Source organism: Clupea harengus, chromosome 22 (genome assembly GCF_900700415.2).
Source record: "Clupea harengus chromosome 22, Ch_v2.0.2, whole genome shotgun sequence".
Taxonomy (NCBI): domain Eukaryota; kingdom Metazoa; phylum Chordata; class Actinopteri; order Clupeiformes; family Clupeidae; genus Clupea; species Clupea harengus.
The window spans coordinates 1,125,709-1,149,763 of record NC_045173.1 but is presented as its reverse complement, the minus strand read 5'-3'; the positions used below and the strand labels follow the sequence as shown (position 1 = coordinate 1,149,763).

Genomic DNA, 24,055 nt, shown 5'->3' with positions numbered 1-24,055 from the left:
TCATGCAATGGCCAACTCCTGTGCGTCACTCTGAAAAGAGCCTTCATAGTGAACCCCATGGTCCTCTAATGGGTGGATTTAGATTTAGATGAGGGTGTTCCTAGGCTCTTTGATTCTTTAATGGATTATCATAACGGAATATAATAGCGGCATGCGCGTGTTATCGTCTACGTTCGCGTTGTCATGTTAATCTATACATAGACTTAGCATATCGATTGTTTAACAGACTGGCTGATTGTTTAACAGACTGGCCGCTAACCGCTGCAGCTACGCTAGTGGTGCTGTATATAATTCATGTCTGTGTGTGATATGTGAGTTGACTAACTGATTTCTTCATGGTGATTTCTATGGACCTAGCATGAAATCAGCACATGTGTGCAATAGGCTCAGTGAACAAAATGCCATTAGAGAGAACAGTTCCACGAGGATGTGGACATAATTAAACCTAATCAAACACTGGCCAGTGAGTTTGCCAACAGGCATTTCCATCAGTTTCACAGGTGATCCGTGGCACCCTGTTCACTTAGTGCTCCATTGCGCTAACACACACACTATGCAGGCTTAGGGCTGGCTCTGAATAGGTGTGCAGTGAGTGAGTGGTATGTCTGTGAAGGTGCTCTGTGGTGGTGCTCTGCTACATGTTGAAAGGTTGAATAGGTGTTCAGTGAGTGGTATGTCTGTGAAGGTGCTCTGTGAAAGGTTGAATCGGTGTTCAGTGGGTGGTATGTCTGTGAAGGTGCTCTGCTACACGTTGAATAGGTGTGCAGTGAGCGGTATGTCTGTGAAGGTGCTCTGTGAAAGGTTGAATAGGTGTGCAGTGAGCGGTATGTCTGTGAAGGTGCTCTGTGGTGGAACGAGGCTGCCATTCAGAACACAAACACGTCACAGGAATCAGTTCACCGCTTAGAAGACAGAACACCCCCTAATGAGCCAGGTGGCATTCTCTCGGAGGAAAGAGAGAGTAAAAACATGACATACTTTACAATTTTCTCTAATAGAATAGATGAGTATATGCAGAATCTGGTAGAAATGTTGATGGAAGGGTCAATTTGGAAGTGCAGAGGGAGTTAAATACAAGCAGACATTCAATTTTTATTTCAATGTCTTTTTTTGCTGATCGTTGTCTGTTGCCTACTTTTTTGTTCCTTAGAGAGTTTCTATCCTTGTCTTTTCCCCTCTCTGAGGGTTGCCATGACAACTGAGGCAGAGTGCTCTGGGTGGAAGCCAGTGTGTTGAGAGAGAGGTGCAGCCTTCGCAAACATGTGCTGCAGAAACAAAAGAGCAGAAAAGAAACGGGAAAAAAAGAAAGGAAAAGAAAAGAAAGGAGAATAAAATGAGAGGAACAGGTTTGCTGGGCAACCATAGCAATGTCTCAGGCATGGCCCTCCAGATGCCTCCAGCACACAGAATGGGATTCAGGCCTCCTTTAGCCAAATGCTAATGATGTTAAACCACTGAAGCAGCTGTATGTGTGTGATCATTCCTTCAGGACCTCACAAAGTTCCTTTGTGATATTTGCAGCCCACAGTGTATCCCACCATGGCATTGGTGGCTGTCTCATATCTGGCTGTAATCCTGCAGGGAGTATGTGTACAGAAAGCTCAAAGACCCAAATCATGAAAACCAAGACGCAAATGAGATGTACTAGGTCTATGTGTTTAGTCATTATAAAGCCTAAAGAATAGGAACACCACACATCGGGTGCGGAGCATGTCTGCGGAGTTCTGACAGGAAGATCCCTCTGTTCACTCACCCTTCTGGAGTTGACCATTTTAAAGAAATTGTGTGGGGATAGGACAAAAATGCTTTTCCCCCATATAACATTTACTTTGATCACAAGACTAATTTACCTGGAGAGGCTGGCTTCTACAATGACATGCTTGTAGTAGAACTTGGATGTGATTCAGCAGTTTTTAAAGCCCTTTATTTCCAGATGCTCTATGTTCATAGGCAGGATGCGCTTGGCCAGGCTCCATCAGACGGACATGTGCCTTACTAACAGAGAGAGAGAGAGAGAGAGAGAGAGTTTGTGTGTGTGTGTGTGTGTGTGTGTGTGTGTGTGAGAGAGAGAGTGTCAGAGAGAGTGTGTGAGAGAGTGCAGAGCAGAGAAAATGGCACACACCAGTTGATCGGGAACCTTGATTGGTTAGTTGGGGCCAAACATTCATGCCCTCCATTGTGTGTGTTATATAACTGTAATCAGAAGTTGGATATAGTTTATGGTCAGAAAGACACCCTGAAAAGATAGATAGATAGATAGATAGATAGACAGATAGATAGATAGATAGATAGATAGATAGACAGACAGACAGACAGACAGACAGACAGACAGACAGACAGACAGACAGACAGACAGACAGACAGACAGACAGACAGACAGACAGACAGACAGACAGACAGACAGACAGACAGACAGACAGACAGACAGACAGATAGATAGATAGATAGATAGATAGATAGATAGATAGATAGACAGACAGACAGACAGACAGACAGACAGACAGACAGACAGATAGATAGATAGATAGATAGATAGATAGATAGATAGACTGATGAATACATGGATGGATGGGTGAGTGAGTGAGCGAGATAATAAGAGAAACAGACAGAGAAATATTGGATGGCACTGAAATGCAGCAGTCCAAATGTTCTCCCTGATGACATTAAAAAAGATTTACGGGGCAACCTTCACCCTTTATTCATTCTACTCATCGCACTAAATGTGTGTGAAGATTGAGCGTCCCAGGCTGCTGTGGCAGGGCCATATGGTAGATTAGTGGTATGGAGATCGGTGCATACACCAGCCAAGAGGCACTCCAGGCCAAGTCCTCACCACCAATCAAGAGCCCTTTGTGCGTTTGTTCTTTCCTTGCCTGTGTTTCTGGAGTGGTGGTTTGGCAGGATTCCTAAGAGTGAGAAAAAAATACTCTCTGTTGCTCTGCTCTTAAGAGAAGGGTTTTCAGCCTCCTTTAGCTTCTCCCGTGGTTAGTTATTCTGGCTTTAGCCCTACTTTTAAATGAACAGCACGTAGAACTTTCACCATGACACAATTCACCAACTGAGTCTCTGGACCAGCCTGGTATCCACACCATAGTCTATAACCTACAACAGTTCCTTTTTCATAGCAACCTTTTCGGAACTATTCAGAAAGCAAGTATATTATCGGCTCTGGCGGCTTCATCATTGCTGTATCTTCAAAGGCGAAAGTGTTTTTTTTTTCCACTGGCTTATATTACTCTTATCAATACTAATCTGCATCCAGAATATGGAGCCTTAAAGCAAGATACTTCAGTGAACCAACATATCGTCATGCAATTTTTTAAATGTTATCAATATGTGTACGTGTCTTTTCTCATCGTAGCCTGCCAGACGAGCCCGTGTTTGCATGGAGGAACCTGTCTGCCGGAGGGCGAGGGCTATGGCTGCTTCTGCCCTCAGGGCTTCAGTGGAGAGAGCTGTGAGATCGGTGAGACCATCAAGCCTTATTCAACAAAATGGTAGATTGGTAGTAATGGAAAATGTAAAGGTTTCTGGGGGTGTTCTTTTTATCGTTTAAAAACTAAATATCCCTCCAGAGGGATATAGTCCCCAGAGGATTAGAGTGTCATTAAACACTTGGAACCAGTACTAAAACAAAATGTGAATATACACAATTCAGCCACAGAGCAAATCATTAGCTTTCTTACATGCTCTGCTACGTAGACTAGCATCACTTGAATCCAGATCAGTCTTTGACAGGTAAAAAAGGAAAGTGGTGTCTGAGCACGTTCTTCATAGCCTCATTAAAAGGAGAGAGCACGGACGGGCCTCTTTGAAGAGTCTTTGAAGGGCCATCCTCACTGTGGGGGGAATCTAGACATCAACCACACAATGGTCAACAAAAGCTCTATGGTCTTTTGATGGGAATCAATAATCCTGTTGAGGTTAAGATCGATATTTGGCTTGATCTCTCATGGGTTGTTTTGTGGTACCATGTCGCTAAGACGATAATGGGAGTTTTTGTTCCTCATCAAGGCTGCCAGAAAGCATCCCATACACCCCATAACCACTGCTGCACCAGTGGCATCTGGCAGAGGAATCCAGCTGTGAGACAATAGAGGAGATACAGGAATGATCTAAAGGTCAGGGGTCATATCGATCCATCGTGTATTATGGAAGGTTGTGTGGGTGAGGAGGGCAGGGGTTGTTGATTTGTACACTGTCTAATGAGCTCAAGGTTATCACGCTTTTCCTTGGCCTGTTGGAGAGAAGGCCATGGTCTTTTTATGCTCCTTATTTGAGCACAAAGGTGAGAGGTCAGATTGAGTGGGCTGGCTGGACCACCAGCAGAAGACTGTGATGGGGAGGCTTAGCTATCTTTAGTGGCCTTCTGGCCCATGTCTAATGACACAGTTGATGCAAGGTCTGGGATTTTATCCAAAGCATCATGCAGTGGCTGGGAATCTAACATCATTAAATTAGTTTCACTAGTTACATGTGACAGAGATACATCATTAAATCATTTTCACTAGTTACATGTGACAGTTACATAATTCAATTTCGAAATAAATGTCATTGTAATCCATTACAGTTGTGTAAATTGTGATTACAAAGCGGTTACATTCGATTATATTACTTTCGTTTAAAAGCTTTAAAGCTTATATGTAGAATGTAATAGTCATTGTGTTGATTTGCATATTTCGCCATCTAAAGGGCTCCATACATTTGGCAGTATGCGGTCAAATTTTGAGCGTTGGTTTTAATTGGTTCTCTTGTTTGAATTTGCACCGCCTCTCATCTGCCAATCAAAAAGTAATCGGAAGTAATGAAATGTAATAAGCTACATTACTTTGATGAATTCATTTAAATAGTTACATTAATTATTACATTTTCAACAGGGTAACTAATAATCTGTAACCTATTATATTTTACATTTTATAACCTTTCTGTCAGTTTAATGATGCTGTAATCAGTTGTCTTCTGTTAGAATATTTTCATAACAAAACACCAAAACAAACAAATAAACTAGCTAGCCTTTTAAAACATGCACTAATAGTTTTCTTTCTTTTGCAATATTCTTCTATATTTAGTCATCATTTGCTAGTGTAATTGTTCTGCAGCATGCCTATGAGGGCTGTTTGTTTTCCCCGGCTCACACTCCGACTGTTGCCAGCTGTGCTGTGAGCTGTTTAAAGTGGAGCCCGTCCCGGATGATTGTTTGTCTGTGTCAAACACACAGTGGGTCTCGCTCCAGACTCAAATCTCATGCAGCCATGAAAAGACTCCCTGTGACTTCTGCACCCTTGATCAAATGCCATTTTCTGTTAGATTAGAAACGGAATGTGTACACTTCATAATTAGTCATCCTTCCACCACAGAAAAAAAAACCTTTTCTGTTATTCCGGTGCAATTTCACATCGCTCTGAGATATGTTAAAGATTTCAGATCTCTGGCTGAGGTGAAACAAGTGAATCTTATTTACTTGATTGTCTTCCATAAGATGGTTTTGGCCACAGTCCTCGGTATGTGTTAGCCTGCAGCATGGTGTGGAGTTTATCCAGGGAGCATATGGTTTTGAGATATTTGCAGTGTTTCCAGAGAACCATAAGATTGGTGCATTATGCATGAGGGACTCAAAGATTTATGAGGGGAGACATACTAGGCCTCGTATGATTCCAGAAATGGAAATGCGATCTTCTCGCCTGGGTCTCACATGGCTTGCTCCATCCCTTGGCCTTACCTGTCTTCCAATGCTTTGTTGGACATATCAGCTTCAGTGTAATGGATGTGGATGTTGATTTGAACTGAGAAATTGCCATATTTTGATTACTTAGTTCTTCTTGGTCTGATGTTACAGTTTTTTACACATACAGATTTTCAGACTTGTCTCAATACCATGTCCACTTTTTCAAAACATTTCACACAGTGGGCTTTACAAACACACACCTGAGCACATCAATTAACCTTTGGTGCAAAATGCACTACAACCACTAGAACACTTCCTACTACACATAAAGTGAAAATTATTGGAAATAACTGTAAAGCAGTATACTCTCTATGATCATGCAGTTCCCAGAATTAGCAAAAAGTACCATCTATTTCAGGCAGTGATTTTTGTATTATTATTACTATTATTATTATTATTATTATTATAATAATAATAAAGAGGAAGTGCATACGTATAATTTTTTTTTAAACTACATTGTTAACTTGTTTTTTTTTGTATTACTAGCTGTCAGCCCAACTGTATATGAGGAATCACTTGGCTTCTAACGTTTAGCTCTGTCTGAGGATTTGAATGTTGTTCTTGGATATGCTGTTTTCCGTACAGTAGTGTTGAGCTATAATGTAAAATGGATTAAGCCAGGAATCCGTGTGCAACAGTGACTCCACAAATAGGATTACCATCCATAATCTAGGTCTTGGGCCCTGCCCAGATTGCCACACTGTGTGAGCAAGTGATGGAGAATCTCAGAACAATCATTCACACCAGTGAAGCTCTGGGCAGTGGCGCACAACTCTCAGAGAGTCCTGGCTCTCTTGTAGGATGGAGAACGCTGAGGTTTAAATGGGACCAACCGCTTCGACGCGCCTGGCAGGCCTCCATGTTGTCCTTCACTGAGATGTAAATAAAATCTCTGTCTGCAAACTCAGCTCACTTCATCCCACTCATCTGACTGGCAGGGCACGGAGACTGGGGAGTAGGGTGAGGGGTGACGGGAGTAGTGTGAATGTGTGTTTATGTTTGTGTGTCTGTGCTTGTGTGTGTGTGTGTGTGTGCGCCTGTGTTTGTGTGGGTGTGTGTGTGTGTTTGTGTGTGTGTGCCTGTGTCTGTGCGTGTGTCTAAGTGTGTGTGTGTGTGTGTGTGTGTGTGTGTGTGTATGAGTGTGTGTGTGTGTGTTTGTGTGTGCACTCCAGAAAGGCACAGGCGTCTCGTTGTTTCTGCAGTATTTTCCTCAGGGCTGGATGAGGGTGAGCAAGCAGACGTTTGACAGTCTTATTGGAAAGAGTAGTGTCGAGGGTGGTGTTAGTGGAACGAGTAATGTCGAGGGTGTTGTTAGTGGGTAAGGCCTGGTGGAGTGGAGAAGTAGTTTGGAGTTGGAAGGAGAGTTTGAAAATGTCACAACAAAGTTTTGTCGCGGGTTTATACTGAGCCTGGATGAAGCCCAGCAACAATCAACGGTGAAGGGCTCAGCATTCAGCTAGAACACCTGTCTTTCTCCACCACCAGAAGAGAAGGGGGGAGGGGAGAGAGGGAGAAGGGAGGAGGGGAGAGAGGGAGAAGAGAGGGAGGAGGGGAGAGAGGGAGAAGAGAGGGAGGAGGGGAGAGAGGGAGAAGAGAGGGAGGAGGGGAGAGAGGGAGAAGGGAGGAGGGGAGAGAGGGAGAAGGGAGGGAGAAGAGAGGGGAGGAGGGAGGGAGAAGAGAGGGGAGGAGGGAGGGAGAAGAGAGAATCTGGAGCAAGCAGATGAATTCATACACATATCAGAGGATAAAACATATTAACACACGTACGGCATATGCACACAGGATTGCATGACTTATAAAAGAAGGTATATACATGAAATACACAGAATGAATTGTGGATAAGACTGGAGAGAGCTAGGTTAATAGGCTGACGTACAGTATAGATTATAAGCAGAGTAGAATTTGTGCGTAAAATGTGCGTCTCATAATACTCTTCGATATCCCTGCCTTCCGTGCGAATCTCAGTGACCTTGTGTATCATTTCTCTCATGAACCTCAGGACTTTTGCTCTGCCTTCCTAGACTCTGAATTTGACATGACAGACAGCTCGCCAGGCTTGGGTTACACCAGGCCAGCCAAACAGCAATCTCGATCGGAACAAGGACGTTGCAGACCCCCGCAGGAGGGCAAAGGGAGAGAAGGGGGGGGGGGGGGGGCGCGCGCGCGCCAGTCTTTGTCAAAGACATCCTAACAGTGGCAGAGTGGCAGCACCTTGGGCACCTCTCAGTGTGACAGCAGTGTGACGGCCTCTCACAGGGCGTAGGCATCCTCGGGCACTGGCTGTGGACGCGCTGCAGATGGTGAGGGACTGCTTCTGAGCCACTCACCTCCCACTGTCCCGCAGTCCTGCTCTTCCTCCCCCTCCAATGGAGGGTCCAGATGCAGCTGGTCATGGTGCACGGGAAGGAAGGGGAGTACAGCTCAACATGGAACTGTCAGAAAGCTGGACATGAGTGCCACGGAGTCCCCAGCTTGGCATTTTGGAGGAATGAGATGATCTGACAAAAAGCTACGGTGTAGAGAAATGAGAGATCAATTTTAGACTTCCTCTGATTGTCTGAACATCATCATTGAACCCAGCTTTAGCCAGCCACTTAGTCTACATGCTGAAGCTGATTAATCACAGCAACCTTCACTGTCATCTTACTTTATCTCTCTGTTGTCTCTCTCTCCCGTCATCCCCCAGACCTCCTGTGTATATCATTCACTGAATCAAGGCAGAGGATGTTAATATAGTCTAGTGTGAGCACTGCCACTCTCCCCACAGTCAACTCCCTTCAAATATGTCAGCTTTTTGAAGAAATGCTTATGGCAAGTGCAGGTGCTCCTCGATGAGAATGCAGGTGCTCTGGATGCACTGGATCTTTCCTGTGTTCCAGAAATAATTAATTCATAATTTAGCTAGGTAATTCATTTACCATCAATTACCTAAATTGGAAAGGCACGGAGATGTGCCTAGACTTACATTTATTAGTTTAATACATTAGCATCGCAACGTTAGTGGCAATTGCATAACTTTAGTCATCTAGCTAGCAAAGTAACAGCTAGTTTTGTTTGCTGCAAAGTAACTACGAAGTATATTAAACACGATGTTGCCTTACTTAAGAACAAATGCTGTTACCAATACCAAAGGGATGTTATAAGCCAGGTGATGAGCGGTGCCTGGTTTCCTCGAGACGTGACGCTTGGTATTCAGGCCAAAAAGTTCAATTTTGGTTTCATCAGTCCAGAGAATCTTGATTCTCATGGTTTGAGAGTCCTCTAGGTGCCTTTTGGCCAACTCCAGGGCTGTGATGTGCCTTTTACTAAGGAGGGGCTTCCGTAAGGACACTACCATACCAAAGGCCTGATTGGTGGAGTGCTGCCTGGATGGTTGATCTTCTGAAAGGTTCTCCCATCTCCACAAGGATACGCTGGAGCTCTGTCAGAGTGACCCTCGGGTTCCTGCTCACCTCCCTGGCCAAGGCCCGTCTTCCCTGATTGCTCAGTTTGGCTGGGCGGGAAGGTCTAGGAAGATTCTTAGTGGTTCCAAACTTCTTCCATTTATGAATGATGGTGGCCACTGTGGTCTTTGGGACCTGTGAAGCTGCAGAGATTTTTCCGTACCCTTCTCCAGATCTATGCCTTGACACAATCCTGTTTCTGAGGTCTGCAGATAATTCCTTTGACCCCATGGCTTGGAGTTTGCTCTGACATGCACTGTCAGCTGTAGGACCTTATATAGGCAGGTGTTGGCAATCCACAATCATGTCCAATCAATTGAATGTATCACAGGTGGACTCCAATTAAGTTGTAGAAACATCTCAAGCAGTATCAGTGGAAACCAAATGCACCTCAGCTCACTTTTGGGTGTCATATCAAAGGGTGTGCACACTTGTGTACATGTAATATTTTACATTTTGATAAAAATAAAAAAAACCTGTTTTCACTTTGTCATTGTGGGCTATATTGTATAGAATTTTGAGACAAAGAAATGAACTAAATCTATTGTAAAATATGTCTGTAACATAATAAAATGTGGCTTGACTGTAATGGCCCTTTCCGCTGGCTACCACCACAAGTATATTTATACCTGTGGGAAAAAATGTATGTCTTTAGCATGACCATATAACATTGTATGAATTTGAAGATGATAGCAAAACTAGTTGCCTATAAAAACATCCTTTTAAAAGCTGTTGCTTTAAGGCCATACTGGGATGTGACCTGTGTTGGGGTTGCTGATCCAGCCCAACTCTTCTTTTGAAAGCCCTGGCTAAGCCATGATGTGTCAACTCCACATTTTGGAGCAGCAAATCTGAACTTAAAATGCTTTTCACGGCAGAAAGAGGGACAGAAAATCTCTGCTTGAACATGGATGGAATTATCTTTAGAGAGTCAATGCAAGGAACATGTTCAATTATTGAATTTAAATCCCTTTATTTCTCTTCCACCTCTTTCTCTCTCTCTCCCTCTCCCTCTCTCTCTCTCTCCACTCTCTTTCTCTCTCTCTCCCTCTTTCTCTCTCTCTCTCTCCACTCTCTTTCTCTCTCTCCCTCCCTCTCTCTCTTTCTCTCTCCCTCTCTCTCGCTCTCTCTCTCTCCACTCTCTTTCTCTGTCCCTCTCTCTCTTTCTCTGTCCCTCTCTCTCTCTCCACTCCCTCTCTCTCTCTCTCCCTCTCTCTCTCCCTCTCTCTCTCTCCCTCTCTCTCTCTCTCTCCACTCTCTTTCTCTGTCCCTCTCTCTCTTTCTCTGTCCCTCTCTCTCTCTCCACTCCCTCTCTCTCTCTCTCTCTCTCTCTCTCCCTCTCTCTCTCTCTCTCCACTCTCTTTCTCTGTCCCTCTCTCTCTCTTTCTCTGTCCCTCTCTCTCTCTCCACTCCCTCTCTCTCTCTTCACTCTCTCTCTCTCCCTCTCTCTCTTCACTCTCTTTCTCTCTCCCTCTCTCTTTGCCTCTTCAACTGTCTTCCTCCACTATATGTCACACCATTCTGTTTCACCCCATGCCGTTCGGACCTCAAAGGATGTGTGCCCAGGCAGTGGAGGGCGGGCGCATGTGGGCTGATTGGCAGAGACGCCCGAACGCCAGCTGGGTTTTTAATGGATTTGGGCCATTTGCCGGTCTTGGCAGAGGGACACGCCAGAATAATTACAGTGTCCTCAGGAGCCGGGCGTGTTGTCGTATTTAAAGCGGGAGCCGCTTGTCCGCTGCAGTTGTCTGTGGCCGTCTGTCCTCCCGGGGGCATGCAGGTCATGCCTAAGTGTGGACAATAAGTTAGGAGTCCAGAATCAGTTTACTCTGTTGAATACCCACAGGAACAGTGAAAGCTCAGATACGGCGGACTGTCCCTACTTTTGACTTGATGGATGGATTGAGTTACTCTATCTGGAAAAAGTGAAAGCTTTGGGAGTGTATCGTGTTGATGCTTTTGCATCTGAGTGATGATTCACATGAAGGTATCTCTCATAAATGTTCTCATCTTGCACTGGAATCGTTGATCTTGCACTGAGGGCTTGCACAGAAAAAAACAACCTGCTTGGGTTTACTGAGAAACCAAACATACTCTATATGTAGATATATTGATCCACACATATATATAGAAGCAAGGGCAGAGAGGAAGATGGATAGATTGATTATAAAACAGGTTGAAAATAATTTACATTCCAATATATATACACACCTGCACGTGCAAGAAGTACGTATACATACTGCTAGGTACATATCACATACATACGTGCACAGCACGCATACACTGCATTTAGATGACTAAATGGTTTGTGTCTTAGCCTGTGCCTATCTATCATTTGTCACCTCAGTTGTCTGGTTTGTCAGTCAGGTTGTCCTTGTGGGCTGTTCCCTCATCTTGTTCCTTAATCAGTCTCAGAGCTGGACTACAGGAATGGGAGTGGGTCTTCTGTGGATAGATCAATGGAAGATTGATTGATTTGTTAGGGCATCGATTGGTTGCTTTATCTTTGGCCTGCCATTTAATTAGTGGGCTAGTCAGTCAGGGGTGGTTTAATGGGTGGGTTTCTCTCTTATCTCTGTGGTGTATCTGTCCATCTGGCAGCAGGATTAAGTGGATGCCCTTTTCAGACTGATTGATATGCAGTTGAAGAAGTAGGTTTTTCCCTATTGATTGGCTTTATTTTTGTTCTGTCATTTCATTGGTCCGCATGTCAGTCGGTCAGCCTTTTAGATTGTTGGTCTAAAAGCTTTGTCTATTAGCCTGACAGTAGGATTTAGAGCAATGTTGTGTGAGTGTGTATGTATGGTGAGTTTGACATGTGTGTGTTTGTTTTTACACTGTTGTTTTTACGTGTGTGTGTGTGTGTGTGTGTGTGTGTGTGTGTAACGGTGCGGCTGCCCGTTACCACAGCGGTAATGCATTCCACGGTGAAAACAAACACACTAGACAACACAGCTACGAGCACACAGTTTATTTACACACGAACACAACACGCAGATTTCCCCGCGATTAGGACGGCATCCGTGAAGACACACACCGCAGACATACGGTGATTGAAGAGCAGTCCCTTCGGCGCGTGGCAGGCGTTGTACGGGGCTGGACAGTAACGGAGTGCGTTCTCTGCGGTGGATCATTGACTTCCTTAGGCAGGACACAAAGGGACGACCCGATCGGAAGTCAGGAAGGACCTTTCAACTCTAGGGCCGTCAGACGTGCCCACGCCAAGGGAGTGGGATAAGAGGGGTGTGTGTAATGTGTGATAACTATTGCGGTAAATAGTGTGCTAAGTATTTATATAATATGATTGTCTATGGGGTAACCCGGCTTTGTATGTGATTGAGAGTAAGTCGGAATATGGATATGGTTTAGTAATTGATTTCCGTGATATGTGCAATGGTTCAGGCCGGCTAAATAAAATGCCAGCGCAGAACAGGTGTCGAGAGATGAGTCTGAGGGGAAACAACTTCCCACCCCTTTTTGACGTCGAAGGTAACTGGTTTAGTTTGGAGGGCGACCAAGTGCTAAAGTTGACTCACTATTGTTGAGAGTTACTATGCAGGTTTGGAGCTGAATTGTTAGGGACCTATTTATTTGTTAAAAATTATTGTGTGGAGTTTTTGTTTCTTTTGTTTTTCTCCATTCTGGCGTGTTTGCCTATACTACCGGACATTAAACATTGGCCATTGGTCTACAAACCATCCGAGACACTACCTCCACTTCTTTTCCATCGCTGCGAGGCCGTCCCGGCTACAGTGTGTGTGTGTGTGTGTGTGTGTGTGAAGCAGGGGTAATTGGCATCTGCCCAGACTGCCGCCCTGAATGTAAATGTTCCTTGGCAAGCTGAAGCTCTGCATTCATTTGGCCATAGCAGCTTAGCCAAAGCTGATGTCCCTCACACATGCCAACACTGCAGCTAGTCAGGCATGCACACTACTCATGAACATGCAGCTAGTCAGGCATGCACACTACTCATGAACATGCAGCTAGTCAGGCATGCACACTACTCATGAACATGCAGCTAGTCAGGCATGCACACTACTCATGAACATGCAGCTAGTCAGGCATGCACACTACTCTTGATCATGCAGCCTTTTCTGCCTTTTAGGAGGGTTGAGGGATTCATGTTCTTTGTTAATGTGAGGTGGTTCAAACATAATAAAATCATTAATAATATAAGTATATTAATATTATATAAGGTACTCATATTTAAATGTTTTTTTTTTACTTGACGAAAAAATCGAAATGACTCAAGCAGTGTGTGTGTGTGTAGCGGTGGGGTGTACAGTTTAGTGTATCTCTAACGGCTACTGCTGTCGCCTGTGTGTTGTCTAACTGGCATTGCCGTCACCTGTGTGTTGTCTAACTGGCATTGCCGTCACCTGTGTGTTCTCTAATTGCTACTGCTGTCGCCTGTGTGTTGTCTAACTGGCATTGCCGTCACCTGTGTGTTGTCTAACTGGCATTGCCGTCACCTGTGTGTTGTCTAACTGCTACTGCTGTCGCCTGTGTGTTGTCTAACTGGCATTGCCGTCACCTGTGTGTTGTCCCTTTCACAGATGTGGATGACTGCCAGTCGAGCCCGTGTGAGAATGGAGGCACCTGCGTGGACAAGGTGGACTCCTTCAGCTGCCTGTGCCTGCCCAGCTACAACGGGGATACCTGCGCCAGGGGTAAGCAGCGGCAGCAATGCCACCACAGCACAGCTCCTCATTAAAGTGGATGACTTGCACCCGCCCTCTAACATCCTACACTGTCATCAGCCAGAGTGGTGACCCCACAGGTGAAGGCAGAGATGGGTCTACTCTGGGAGGGTGGGATGGCGCTCACCTTTTTTATAGAATGTGGACGGTACACTATACAACACAGCAACAGTTCAAATGCAGAAGGACAAAATGACCAAAGCCAATCAAAGCAATGGACAAATGTTGTCAGCAAAATGTCAGTTCCACAAGTGATGTTTTCCACAAGTTGATGTGTTTTCTTCATATTTATGAGGATCCAAAATGCAAGACGTTGTCACTATGTTCCACTGAGCTCAGCCATCCACCACTGAACCAACTATGAGATTCACTGGCTGTTTAAAATATAGCAACATCCAGCTCTAGTTGCTGGATCCCAACTGATAGAGGCTATCAACACCAAGGTCAAGCACATATACTGACACACGAGTGCTTCAAGCTTCTGTGGATAAACATCAACATGAACACAACAATCATCCCCCGGACCTTCCCTACAGATTCCCTATTAAAACTGATGTCCATTCTGAACTCCACTGCCAAGTTTCAGCATATATTTAAAAACAGTTCTCAGCTAGGATTCTACATAACCAACCACATGGACATAATAGTCAAAGTAGAGTGATCCCCTCAGAATGACAAGATTGGTGATGACCAGAGACAAACAATAGTCATATTTTCTGGATTCTTTCAACTTGAAGAGAGATTAAACGACTAATGGATACCAATCCTTTGACAAGGACGAGGCAAGGACGAGGTACACAGCCAGCTACACATTACTGCCATACTGACTAGAGTGCCTCCTAGTGGCAGTACAAGATACTTCACAAATAGCATGGCACAACCCCAATCAACTGTGCTTTGATGTGGTCTCGTTGTGGGAGTCAGTGCCACCCTCTCTGCCCCAGATTCCAAGCACCAATACTAGTAGTAGTTTGTCTGCCCTGAACCCTCTGTCTTCTTAGCCAATGCCCCCCTGGAGATGCCCAGTGAAATGAATGAATAGCCTTCTCCTCACACCTCCTTACGCCCACAGATGCTCAGGCTCTCGTCTTCTGCAACCCTGGCCCTCAACGCCAGCGCTAATGATGATGCATTGAGCGTGCCTGGCTAATGCGCAGAATAAGCATGCGGGGGGAGAGAGCACACCAGAGAGGGCCCCGCTGAATACTGAACACAGACTGAACGGGCGTCGCACAGGCCCCTCAGACCTCTCAGACCTCACAGGCCTCTCAGACCTGCTTGGATCTGGGCCAGGGCCAGGGGCAGGGGCAGGGAGGTGGCAGGAGGCCACACTTGTTGTGATATTATCAGTTATGTGAGGCGAGCAGAGGATGATCTTAATTCATTAATTAATTCATTCATTCATTAATTTATTAATTAATTAATTAATTATTTATTTGTGTTTGTTTGTTTTGTTTCTAAGTGCTGGTAGATCCTCCTTTGGAGATTAGAAGCACATTCTATTCCAACAGTGGGGTAAGATGGGGGAGAAATTACAAATAAGATTTTTTTTTAATGATCCTAGTTCCTAGCTTGTCATATGGTGCCTTTGCTGTGCAGTAGTTTGCTGTGGTGTGATGTGCTTTATTGTAGGAGATCGTGTTATGATGATTGATGTTTCTCATAGGAATATAGTCAAACGTAGCCTTCTTCTGCGTCGCCTCAAAAAAGGTGGGCCTGCTTCCGTGAAATAGCCCTAAAATCTTTAAGAAAATAAAAATGAAGAACACTGTGATGAAGGGTTCTTTATCAGTGATCTAATGCCAGTTGAGAAGAAACTGTTTGAGGAGAACAAATATCTCTTCATAGAGAAAAGGTTCTACAAACATTTGGCAAAGCATTCCTGGCGCCACAGCCCTGTAAGAGGGGGAGCATGAGGGGCCACAGCCCTGTAAGACGGGGAGCATGAGGGGCCACAGCCCTGTAAGATGGGGAGCATGAGGCTCAGTCCCATCACTCCTGGGCCCACAGCCCTGTAAGACGGGGAGCATGAGGCTCAGTTCCATCACTCCTGGGCCCACAGCCCTGTAAGACGGGGAGCATGAGGGGCCACAGCCCTGTAAGACGGGGAGCATGAGGGGCCACAGCCCTGTAAGACGGGGAGCATGAGGGGCCACAGCCCTGTAAGATGGGGAGCATGAGGCTCAGTCCCATCACTCCTGGGCCCACAGCCCTGTAAGACGGGGAGCATGAGGCTCAGTTCCATCACTCCTGGGCCCACAGCCCTGTAAGACGGGGAGCATGAGGGGCCACAGCCCTGTAAGACGGGGAGCATGAGGGCCCACAGCCCTGTAAGACGGGGAGCATGAGGCTCAGTTCCATCACCACCTCTATGGACTTGTCTTCACGGGAATTAGAAACAGCGACATGCTCCCTCAACCAGAACAACAGAGGCTCAACAGCCGCCGTGCCTGGGTTTGACATGAGTCAAAGTTATGCACTGGTGAAATCTGTGGGAAGTGAAGGGTGGATGAGGCAAGGAAAGAAAGAGAGAGAGAGAGAGAGAGGGAGAGGGAGAGAGAGGGAGGGAGAGAGAGAGAGAGAGAGAGAGAGGGAGAGGGAGAGGGAGAGAGAGAGAGGGAGAGAGAGAGAGAGAGAGAGAGGGGGAGGGAGAGGGAGGGAGAGAAGAAGTGTCATTGTGCTGTCCCCAGACAATATGTTGATGTGATGTTAATTGTCACCCTGCAGTGCTTTAATCATCTTTCTCCTCTTGTAGGCATTCTCTCTCTCTCTCTCTCTCTCTCTCTCCTTTTCTCCCTTTCTCGCACTCCCATTTGACTTTAACTTTGACTCTCTCTTTCAATCTCATACACACATACTGTACACACTAATGTCTCTCTCTCTGTCTGTCTCTGTCTCGCAAAGACACATAGACACATATACACATGCGCACACACACACACACACACACACACACACACACACACACACAGAGAGAGAGAGAGAGAGAGAGTCCTTTATATTCTCATTCTCCATGTGAACATGCTATGCATACGTCTCATTTCCTGTCTTTCTGTCTCTGGTGCTCACTTGTTGCTCTGCTCATGTGTTAGACTGACAGCAGCTGCCAGCACTCCACACAGGCATTAGCTAACAAGAGCAAGCGTCTCTTTTACTCGTCCTCCATGACACTCCCCCTTATCCCTCTCAAATGGCACAACCCCCCTCTAGTCTCTAGTCTCTAGTCTCTAGTCTGAGCTCTATGAGCAGTGACAGAGCCCAGCCAAGCAGCGAGGTGCGGAGAAGGTGTTTCTTTTTCTCTCAGGGGAGGGTTTTATATAGCCAACATTTAGCAGCACGAGCAAACGCTGCCGACTCACCTGTTCTTGTGCTGCAATGCATTATGGGAAAGCTGAATGGTCTGCTCAATAATAAGAAAAGCTCAGTATTAAAGTACTCTTTAGAGTACTCTTTCATTTCAGCAGTCTTGTATCAACTCTAATCGACCCAGGCCTCATGCTGCGTGGTTATGTGATGAACCTTGACACACTGGATCACAGTAAAGATGTATTGACTAGGCAGCAGTGTCTCCTGGCATGGCGGAGTCATCCGCCAATCAGAAGGTTCCTGGCTAAAGTCAGAATCCTGACAATTCAACACATGGTTGATGACCTGACCTTGACCTGTGTGGGTTTCTTCACTTCATTTCTGGTTCTTTCTGTTCGTATTGGTTGTTCTCCCCGGTATTACAGCTTGTAATTCAGTAATGTTGTAACAGTAATATTGGCTCCCCTTTCTCTCCATCACTGTGTCTTTATTAAGCAGCTGGGCGACAGTAATGTGTTTTGAGAAATGTGCTTTGCAGGGGAAATTGCATTGCATTGAATTCTTTCATTTTCTGCTTTGTTTTAAGTATTTCATTTCCCTCTCTTCTCTCCAAAATGCACTTACCCTACTCTTTCGCTTTCTCTTTGTCACTTTCTTTCTCTCTCCCTCTCTCTCTCTCTCTCTCTCTTTTTGTCTCTTTCCCTCCATAGACACTGAAGGATGTGAGCACGGCTGGAAGAAGTTCCATGGCCACTGCTACCGGCTGTTTCCACGGCGACACACATGGGAGGATGCGGAGAAGGACTGTCGTGAGCACAGCGGTCACCTGGCCAGTGTGACCTCCTCCATGGAGCAAGACTTCCTCAATGGTGTGTGACCACTACCCTGTCACAGTGCCCACTCAACTAAACACACACATGGAATGGAATGTCATCAAGAGAGCTACAGAATCTATCTTTGACATATTTGACCCCTAGTTATACATTCAGATGTACTGATTTTAGCCAGGGGGGGGGGGGGGGGGGTACTGGTAATGGCATCCCAGTTCAGGTTTATAACTTCCCTCGTTGAGATACAAATACAATCATTTCAACCATTACGTGAAATGTATTCTACACACCAGTGGTTCAGATAAGCGTAATTGTAATGTGACGTATAACTCATCATCACCCTGCATTACACTGAGGTCTAAGTAGTCCATGTGGTTGAATGTGGTCTGATATTTGGCATTTGGGAATCAGCCTGTGGCTCACAGCACAATGGAAGTAGCCTCGGGTGTGTGGCTAGAGAGGCTGTCTCCCCACACACTCAGCCTAATTGTATGTAATCATGACTAACATCTGCTGAGCCAACTAATCTCCTCTGTGCCATTAGAAGGAGATTTAGGGTTCTGGGAAAGCAAACTGCCTCTCGGTGCGCTAATTACTAATGTCCATCATAGTTCACTTCACACATTTCATCAGGGTCGTGTGGGCGCTACCACAGCCTAGCCTTCCCCCCAGACGGCACAACCACGGCGAGGCAGAAGCCTGATGGAGCATCAGCCAGACTCCCCAGCAGAAGAATAATGCTTCTCGCAGGGACCTAATGAAAGATACAAAAATGAGTGTTCTGTCAGTTTTTTGCAGTGAATTTTTGCTCTTTATAACAGAAGAGTTCTGTCATCACAAAGCTTAATCATTTGGTTCCAATGATTAAGCTTTGTGATGACAGAACTCTTCTGTTATAAAGAGCAAAAATCATTTCAATGGTAACAACACGGGAGGAGGAACACCACTTTAACTTGTTTAGATGTTTATTGATTTGTAATGGTGTATGCTTTGGCTTAGGGATGCAAAAAGACTCCTCTATCTTTAAGGCTTGCTGATGACGGGGAAGTTTAGAATGGGTCCTCATTCTGTTGGATGTTAAAGCTCAATTTAGGGTTTTACATTAATACTTGTCCCTTGAAATTGATGAAATAAATGCTGAGTCATTTTTCTTGTGTGTGTGTGTGTGTGTGTGTGTGTGTGTGTGTGTGTGTGTGTGTGTGTGTGTGTGTGTGTGTGTGTGTGTGTGTGTGTGTGTGTGTGTGTGTGTGTGTGTGTGTACGTGTCTGTTTGTCTGTCTGCGTCCATATGTTCCTGTATTCCCTTCTCAGGTCTGGGTCGTGAGAACACCTGGATTGGACTGAATGACCGCACAGTGGAGGAAGACTTCCAGTGGACTGACAATACAGACCTGGTGAGACCAACCACCAACCACCTCTCACTGCACCTAAACATGGCCGCTCCACTGTAACATGATCTTTACGTCCATAATTACCCACACACACAATTATCTTAAAGTGGCTTTATCCCACTGTGTCTCACATGTGGACTTATTGAAAGTCAATCAGCTGTGAAAGTGGCCATTTGCAGTGGAGAGTATTGGTTTTTGAGTTTCAGGTCAGTAATTGAACTGTGCTAACCCATCAAAAAAATCACTACTCACTCTGAAAACGAGGCCGGTTGGGAGAAGTCTTGTGTACACACAATGTAAGGTCGAACCCATTCGCCTAGAACTGCATTCATTTCTGGGTTAAAGATGGAAGATTTTAACTCAGGCTAGTTCTCCAACAAATGAGGCTGTTTGTGGAGGCATAGAACAACAGGTCTGAGCTGTGCTTTATCAACCTCACACAGAAGTCCTTATATGCTGGTCACAGGGCTAGCACTAAGGTCTTTTTAGCGATGTAGTTAGCGTGCTTGTCTCCCACGCTCAAGATCCATGGTTTGATCTGCAATGGCAAATCGGTTACACTTTCATCAACATGTATCTATTATGCTACGATGGCACATAGGTGACTGAATGAAGGAGGAATAATTGTCATTTTTGAATATCAAAGGTTGTAGTTGACTTTTACAGTGTCTGTCTGAAAGCTGAATCTGACCCAGGTTGTTTGGTTCCTCTCTACAGATTTTTGAGAACTGGCGAGAGAACCAGCCGGACAACTTCTTTGCTGGCGGCGAGGACTGTGTGGTGATGGTCGGCCGAGAGGACGGGAAGTGGAATGATGTGCCATGCAACTATAACCTGCCCTACATGTGCAAGAAAGGCACCGGTGAGCATGAGCACCATGTCCCAACCCATCACCACACGTAGTGCCTATCAGGCTCATGAAAGGCATATATTTGGTCGTAGAGGAGCTCTTTTGATCCCAATTACATAATCTGCCATGTATTAGTACAAATATCAATATACTCACACTCATGAAAGATTACAGTTTTTGATCGCCCAAGACACATTTTGATTGTCACGACACATCAGCTTTTGGTCTACTGTAAACTTTAGTTAGGCTAGCCATTCCTAGTCACACGGACTGAAAGTGCTCTTTTATTTGTGACTGAAGCATTGAGAGTAGTGAAGGCCTCTGCTCCGTCATCGGTTCTGATTCTACTAGACTTGTCAGCAGCCCTTGACACAGTGAACCATGACATCCTCCTCTCTACGCTTTCTGTATTGGGAATTACGGGGAAAGCACTCAGTGGGTTTGAATCATATCTCAGTGGACATTCATTCAATGTGTCATGGCAAGGACAACTGTCAAAATCTCACCAACTCTCCACTGGTGTACCTCAAGGAGCAGTACTTGGACCCCTCTTTTTTTCTATTTTCACTACTTCCTTGGTGAGATAATTCGTTCCCATGGGGATGACACTCAACTGTACTTGTCTTTCCCCCAGGATGACTCCACAATATCGGCTCAAATTTGTGCATGCCTCCAGTGATATTTCAGCTTGGATGATGGATCGTCACCTTCAGCTCAATCTTTCGAAAACTGAGCTTCTCGTGTTCCAAGGCTACCCGGCTATCCCACAAAATATTAACATCCAGCTCGGTTCGTCCTCATTGACCCCAACTAAATATGCACGAAACTTGGGAGTTATATTTAATGACCAAATTCATTTATTTTAGCATGTATCTTGAGGTCTTGTCGGTTCACTCTATAATATTTGGAAGATCAGACACTATCTCACTCAATATGCTACACAATTTATTGGGCAGGCCTTGGTTATGTCTAAACTAGACTATTGCAATACAATTTGAACAGGCCTGCAATGATTCAGCTCTATTCCCCCTCTTGACCACTTCTCCTCTGATGAGCGTTAGTTGTATGTGCTGTCTCTCCGCAGTAAGAGGTCACAGTCAAGACACTTTTCATTCGTGGTGCTCATCTTTTTAACTATCACCTGTCTAATTAGTTAATTTGCTTGAGGCCGACTCTATAGCCATAGCTGTGTTATGTGATGAGCAATAGTGTTCATTTCATTAATTGCTACCTAATATTGTTTCCTGAATTTATTTTTTGATTAGGCTAGTATTACTGCCTTTTTTATGATTTAAAAAAAATATTTATCTGTTTTTAATGTTTTGTAAATCGCTTTGGACATCACACAAAAGCCATCTATATACTACATACCCGCCCACAAAATAGCCATTACACACTGGTGAGATGAATTAAAAACTCACCTCTTACTGCAATGAGTAATGGAGCTTATGGATTCCCCCCAGAAAAACCTCTTTACATGATGAACACAGTAAAGAAAACACATTACTCATTTGCTTTTTTTATTCCTCAATGTACTGTAGTCAAATAAACTGGAATTGAGTGAAAAAGACCTGTCCATGTCCTGTTAAAATATGCAACTGATACTGTAAAGAATGTAGAATACAGTAAAATAGTTTCCGTGTCTTTACCAATATAACCTACTGAGATATATATAAATATATATACTGATGACAGAAAAATACCATGACCAACTGAGATATCTACTCATAACAGAAAAATACCGTGACCAAGACTTTTGTCTGTATGAAGGTTAGGACTGGTAAAGGCCTTCCCACCATGTTATCACTCTGAAGTATGGTAGCTAGGGGACTCTGTCCTGTTTTTCCCCCTTCCTTCCTTTTGTAGGGTGACCTTTTCATCAGCCATTGATTATGGTCTGAAAACAACAGGTGACGACCCTGCAAGGCCAATCAATGTTCTTTCTTTCTTCTATTCCATATTAAAGTGTAATGCAATTCTTAAATAACAGTCAATTCCAGTGCTGTCTGTCTCCCAGAGTGCTCCCAGCAGACAGACAGACAGACTGACTGACACATCCTTATAACCCTCATGCTGATTCAGCCAATGCCTGTGCAGCTCATCTGGAAATACGGCTCTGTGTTCTGTAACCTAAGTGGATATTGATCTCCATCCAGATCGCTTTCCTCTGGCTATTGTACTCGATCATCTCTGTGGACACTGGGATTTCATGTCCGCTCCTCTCATTTTGCTGATAGAATTCAAGGCACAGATAGTAGAAACTGACAAGGATCTTTGATTTATAGATTGATACAAGGAAATAGTATAAACATTAATATATTTATGTTATTAACTTTAGATTGTATAACATATATTTTGTTCTGACACAGCAATGAGTGAAGACTGGGAAGGAATCTAGATTGTTGTAACAGTGTAAAGACTAGTGTACTGTGTAGTGTGTAGTGTGGTGTACTTTTTAGTGTGGTGTACTATGTAATGTGGTGTAGTGTGTAAAGACTAGTGTAGTGTGTAGTGTGGTGTACTGTGTAGTGTAGTGTGGTGTAGTGTGTAGTGTGGTGTACTGTTTAGTGTGGTGTACTGTGTAGTGTAGTGTGTAGTGTGGTGTAGTGTAGTGTAGTGTAGTGTGGTGTAGTGTAGTGTGTAGTGTAGTGTGTAGTGTGGTGTACTGTGTAGTGTAGTGTAGTGTAGTGTAGTGTAGTGTAGTTTGTAGTGTAGTGAACTGTTTAATGTAGTGTACTGTGTAGTGTTGAATATTATGATTATTATTGAATAATGACTACATGTATGATATAACATGGTCTCTGACGTGACGTAGAGAGAGACTTAATGTCCATCCACATAACATACATTGTGGACATCATACCGAAGATGTAGTCACATACGACTACACCAAAAATGGGTTTCTAGAGCACTCTGCTGGTATACTGAAGTATAATACTGACACACACCCCTCATTCAAAAACGATTTTGTGTTATTTTGAGTTAAACGAAGTCACATCTTACTTTTGAACGGCAGGAAAGTTGTTCATTGCGCACAGCAAAAAGGGTGCTGTCAAAGACAAGAGGAAAACTCCAACCTCCTGAGCAGATGTATTTTCATGTTTTCGCTGTGTATTCACGCCAGCAGATTCTGAAATGAAGTCCCTATTCTGGGTTCACTCCTTGCAGTGCAGACGCCAGAAAAGCAAGCACGTGCGTTCTTGTACCACGCAGCAACTATGTCTTATATTTCTATCCCAGCGCTCTATTCGAATGTTCTAACGTTCTATTGCATGTTGTACTCGTGGTATGTCTGACTGACCTACAGTCTCACATTAGGCAATGTAGAGTGCCGCATCAGGACAGGTCCAAAGTCCTCTGAACTTTGTAACATCATTGCCATGAAATAAGTCGAATGGCCTAGGCTTGGCCTACTACATTGGTGACTGGTGTGCACTGAGCATTACTATTATTTCCACGAGAGGGGGCAATTTGGCAATTTTACCACGGAGGGCCGTGCAAGAGTGGGTCTATATTTTTAACTGATTTGGGATAACTGTGTATACATGTTTTACTATAGCGTTTACAAGTAGGCTAATCTAGTGGTGGAGGTTGTGTAATTTGTAATCCGTTGTCTGTAGGACAATAAGCCTATGCAGAGACCACCATCCTGCTTGCGAGATTGGCATGACGACATCGGACCCGGTGGAAGATCCCACCTTCTCAAAATAAGATGGCGCCGTCGACCAGGAAGTACCGAAAACAACAGCGTTGAAACTGCACCATCGGCACTGCGCCCTAATAATAACAGAACCGAAATTTTGAGTAATAC

At 44.5% G+C, this 24,055-nt stretch overlaps 1 protein-coding gene across 1 annotated transcript in view; it reads left to right on the top strand.

Moving 5' to 3' along the window:
* ncana (neurocan a) overlaps positions 1–24,055 on the top strand; it is a 78,565-nt gene that overhangs the window by 50,665 nt on the left and 3,845 nt on the right. The window contains exons 10-14 of the mRNA XM_012820246.3: positions 3,362–3,466; positions 13,725–13,838; positions 17,885–18,043; positions 19,315–19,397; positions 20,112–20,256. Of these exons, the coding sequence (XP_012675700.2) occupies positions 3,362–3,466; positions 13,725–13,838; positions 17,885–18,043; positions 19,315–19,397; positions 20,112–20,256 (606 nt within the window). The remainder of the gene's footprint in view (positions 1–3,361; positions 3,467–13,724; positions 13,839–17,884; positions 18,044–19,314; positions 19,398–20,111; positions 20,257–24,055) is intronic.